The sequence below is a fragment of the Triticum aestivum genome, chromosome 7D, assembly GCF_018294505.1.
Source record: "Triticum aestivum cultivar Chinese Spring chromosome 7D, IWGSC CS RefSeq v2.1, whole genome shotgun sequence".
In the NCBI taxonomy this organism is placed as follows: Eukaryota; Viridiplantae; Streptophyta; class Magnoliopsida; order Poales; family Poaceae; genus Triticum; species Triticum aestivum.
Window position 1 is genome coordinate 564,652,147 of NC_057814.1, and position 4,489 is coordinate 564,656,635.

Genomic DNA, 4,489 nt, shown 5'->3' on the forward strand with positions numbered 1-4,489 from the left:
CCAGGAGACAATAGAGTGGTGTTTTTCATGGATGAACTAGGTGAGCACCAAGCCAGAAGTAATTAAGATAAACTAGCATTACGGGTAGGCGACCAAAGGCATAGTACAATACAGACCAAGTGACCATAAGGATCAGATTAAACGGGAATAGAACTGCAACAAACTGGGTACATACTAGATAGCCACTATGGCGCTGCATCATCAGCAGGGATGAAAAGACTCCAAGTCCACGGCGAGAAAACTTGTGTCGAGGAGTCAGACTTCAGTTGGCGATCTTGAATGTCCCATTAACACTCGATGACATTCTCGAACTATTATCATTTACAGTGTCATTTTACAGTGTTCCCCCCGATAAATACTGACGTCGCCAGATAGATAGGCGCGCCACTGGATTGATACAACATTGACTACACTAGTAAAGAAAGAAAGAGCTCTTGGTATGAATGAAATAAATAACACTGCAGTGCTGGATTGCTTGAAAGGGAATCACACTGGTGAACAGTTTCACCAGGAGTTTTGGTTTTCACGAGACCGAGGAGGCTCGTTCAGAACTCTGCATGGCTTGGTAGGTCGATGACGTCCCGTCGGGGCGTTCCGCTCCAGAAGGAACCGGAGTTCTGGTAGAATACGTAGAACAGGACGGCTGATGCAAGGAAGAGCGCCAAGAGTATGAGCCAGATTTGCCATTCTGCAAAACATAAAGAGTAACAGCTTGGTCAGTAAAGCATATCACTTGAGTGCCAGACAGCAATTTGGCTTAGAGATATACCTTTCCAGTCAGCAGGCACATTCAGTCTTGTCAGCTCTGCTCCCCACTGTGGCGATGTGGAGATTACAACTCTGGAATATCAGTAGGCATGATATAATTAATAGCAGAAACAAGGAGAAACTTCTGAAAATTTGTTCTTGCAATGGCTATTGTTCCCAGTTCTTTATGATATAGTACAAGTCCTTACCTTTCAGTAGGACAAAATTCAATTCCGCATATAGGGGAACCAAGATGGACCTTCTTGCTCCAGTGAGAAATCTCCATCTCCTTTACATCCACAACACAAAAATCACCATCCTGGTTTCCTCTGAAAGAAATACAGAAGCATGTCAGGTTTCACAAGCAATGGAAGTCAAAAGATGGTAACCGATACAACGAAACAAGCTATTAGCAAATAAAACAAAATGTCAGCTGATGCTGTCATTATTTATGTATTCGGATTAATGGAAGGGGTAGTGTTCATGAACTTTTCAGGGCATGCAACACACTGGGCTTAACCTATATGATAAGCTGATAGCCCCTAACAACCAGAGTAAAGTACTCGACAAGACAAAGTAATAGGAAAACATAGAATACGAGATTTTCCTAGGTATGGTAAAGGAAATCTCACAACTGCAACACTGTACGAAAGAAAAAACACAAGCAGTATTTTATCCACTTACAAAGCCAGAAATTTCCCATCCAAGCTAACTGAAAGTGTGGAGGCAGGTTTTCCCAGTAGTCTTTTGTACCCAATTCTAGACCAATCACTTATGTTCCAAACAACAGTCACAGCTTTGCTACCTGTCCAATGATGAAAACATATCCAGTTAAACTGGGCAGATGCATACATTTCTTTTTTTGACTTGGATAGAAAACATACCTTTTGCAACTGTGCAAAACAGGAACGGTTTCATGCCATCCCTAGAAAAGCGGCAACACTCAATCTTCTCGTCCTGCATAGAAAAGCAAAAGCACCAGAGAATAAGTTTCTGACATAGAAACAAGGAAACAGGAAATGTACAAATGTATAATATGTACCGAAGATCGAGTCAAGTTGACCAATGGTACCCCCTCATTTATCTTCCAAATTCTTGCAGTGCCATCAGTAGACGATGAAACTAAAAACTCTGAATCTAAGCTACAAGAGAGAAGGCAACAGCCTAATATCAGTCCTGCTGTTTACTGAATAAAGTGTAGAAAAGATAGCCAAGGACCATAAGACTTGACTTGCATGTTTGGGATTAGCATTACATTATTAGTGTTTTTAGTTGAGACAATGCCTGTGTACTTGTATGTGCTTACATCAAGTCTGTTGTTCAATCTGTTAAGGAAAAATACTGTTTGACTTGGCCTAACCTGATATCCATGTCTCTGAAGGATTTATGAGCGTTGGGTTCATCTAAGAGCACCTTCATGCTTGGCCAATGAAATATTCTTAGATGCCCATCCTAGAGTAGTACAAAAAAGATACTATGAGAAAATTAAATGCAGTAGCCACGTCTCAGAAAATTAGCTACAAGAATAGTGCTATCAAAGAAAATGCATTGCCAAAGCAAACCACAAAAAATGAACAAGCTCCAAGAAATAGCATAAAGGAATGGAATCACGGTTACTGTTAATGTTGAAAGCTTGCACAGCTAACAAATGTCATAGTTAAAAAAAAATACTCCCTCCGATCCAAAGTTGTACTGGTGACTAGGGTGAGCGTCAGTTAATTTGGATCGGAGGGAGTAGAAGAAAAATGTAACCAAGTAACAGAAAGGAGGCAATATCATAGTAAAATTTAATACCTCACCACCGATAGCAAATTTAGCACCATCTGTGCTGAAGGCAACACATTTCTGCAGTCCAACAGATTCGATCGCTGGAGCTTTACTTTCAATAAAGCGAACGGTGAACTCTTCAAAAATCAGTTTAAATAGCCTGCAATTTTAACATTCTTTCGTTACAAGTCCTAGACTTCATGAAAGTAAGCTTTAAAGGAAAAACAGAAGGTAATAGTAAATCAGAGTTAACAAAGAGAGAATATGTGTGTTGCTCTCAGCCTCTCACGATAATTTTATCAGTGCAATTAAGCTTACTTTGAGTTCATCAGAAAATATAACAAAAGAAACAACAGTGCTAAAAATAACAGGAACCAGATGTGAAATAAACCTGTATATCACGTGCAACTCACACAGGTATTGTCCCATGCATTTATGATTCTCATTACTTCTAAGAATCTATAAATAACATCAGCTATTGATGAGAAATTCAAAGTGCAAGCAGTATCTTCTCTCAACAAGTCGTGAAGCATGTGTTTGTTACTGTAATCCCAGAAACAGGAGGAGAAAGTTCTTGTTGGACACTACATCGCCTTGCATTGCACATTTGGACGGTCTCATAGATCTTCAGAACTTATAAACAGCCAACAGCACTAAAATCCCTCACTTAATTTATAGTAGTTCTATTTAAGCTTTTCAGGTGTTTGGGAACATTGTACCACTGATATTGGTTTCCAGAGTATGTGCAAGGAGAACTTGAATCAACACTGCCGATAGTAATCAATTTAACACTCTAATACTCCCTCCACCCAGATAAGGAAGCCGTATAAGACACTTTAGTCTCCAATGCAACACAACGACTAGATTTTTCATAATATACTAGCCATTAAAATGAGTGTTTACCAAATAAAATCATTTTGTTTACACAATCACATTAATATGGCAGGTAAATCACGGGCAAATATGTAGTAAGAGTAATAAAGATAAGATAAATAAAGTGCAGCGGCCTTCTAGTTTTAGCATCAATTCACACAAACACACCTGGCTCTAGAGCAGCAAGCCAGTTTCCTCCTCTAGATTGCCATGACCACACGATAATCCAAATATCTAATTAGCCTTGACACAAATTGTAACGCAGACCTTCAGATCAGCTCGATTCAGCACTATCCAAACTATGTAGCAGGGCACAAACAGAGTAGGCAGAGAGAAGCAGAGTCGTGCACGCACCTGCACCCCTTGGCCGTGGTGCACACGAGCTCGTCGCCGGTGGGGTGCACCGCGACGGCGAGCGGCGCGTCGTCTGGATCGTCCCCGAGCACAATCCTCGCCTGCAGCCCAAAACCCAAAACCCCAAAGAGAGAAAAGAGGGCACACACAGGTCAACGGTCAACCACAGTCGAATCTGAAGCCCAACCAAAATCGAAGCAAAAAACAGGCCGCCGGGCGGCGACGGCGACGCACCAGGGGCTCCTCGGAGAGCGAGCAGCTCCCGGAGTCGAAGCCGAGAACCTCCAGGGCCGGCGGGGAGGGCCGGCCGTGCACCGCGAAGACGCGGGTGGCCTTGTCCTCCCGGCGCCGGATCCACGCCGCGCACGCCACCTTCCCGCCGCCGCCTGCCATGGGGTTCGGGAGCTCGCTGGTGATCGTGCTTGGAGGTGGGAGCTATGGAGTCCGTACGAGATGGCTTCAAATTGGGAGATTTTTCGGGGGGTTTAAAAGGGGACGGGAGGGGAGGGGTGGGGATGGACGACGGAGGAGGGTGGCGCCGATCAGGAGGAAATCATTTTGTTATGCGGGGGTTGGAGGATTATCCGTGGCCCCCAAGGGATATGCTTTCGGTTATCCGTTGACATATCGTATAGTTAACGCAGCCTGGGGCCATCTCATGTTTATACTTCTTCATTCATTACATTGCAATCAAGGGTTTGTTGCTGTTGGCTTCAATGATTTTGGAGAGTATTTGAGTATTGGTTGA

At 43.1% G+C, this 4,489-nt stretch overlaps 1 protein-coding gene across 1 annotated transcript; it reads right to left on the reverse strand.

Moving 5' to 3' along the window:
• Positions 1–280: 280 nt before the first annotated feature.
• Positions 281–4,277, reverse strand: LOC123168366 (SEC12-like protein 1). The gene is made up of 10 exons (XM_044586235.1): positions 3,976–4,277; positions 3,742–3,842; positions 2,542–2,674; positions 2,108–2,199; positions 1,790–1,889; positions 1,632–1,704; positions 1,432–1,552; positions 957–1,076; positions 770–840; positions 281–688 (listed from the first exon to the last, which is right to left on the reverse strand). Exons 1-10 carry the CDS (start codon positions 4,132–4,134, stop codon positions 546–548), a joined length of 1,113 nt encoding a protein of 370 aa, XP_044442170.1. The 5' UTR covers positions 4,135–4,277; the 3' UTR covers positions 281–545.
• Positions 4,278–4,489: the final 212 nt, after the last annotated feature.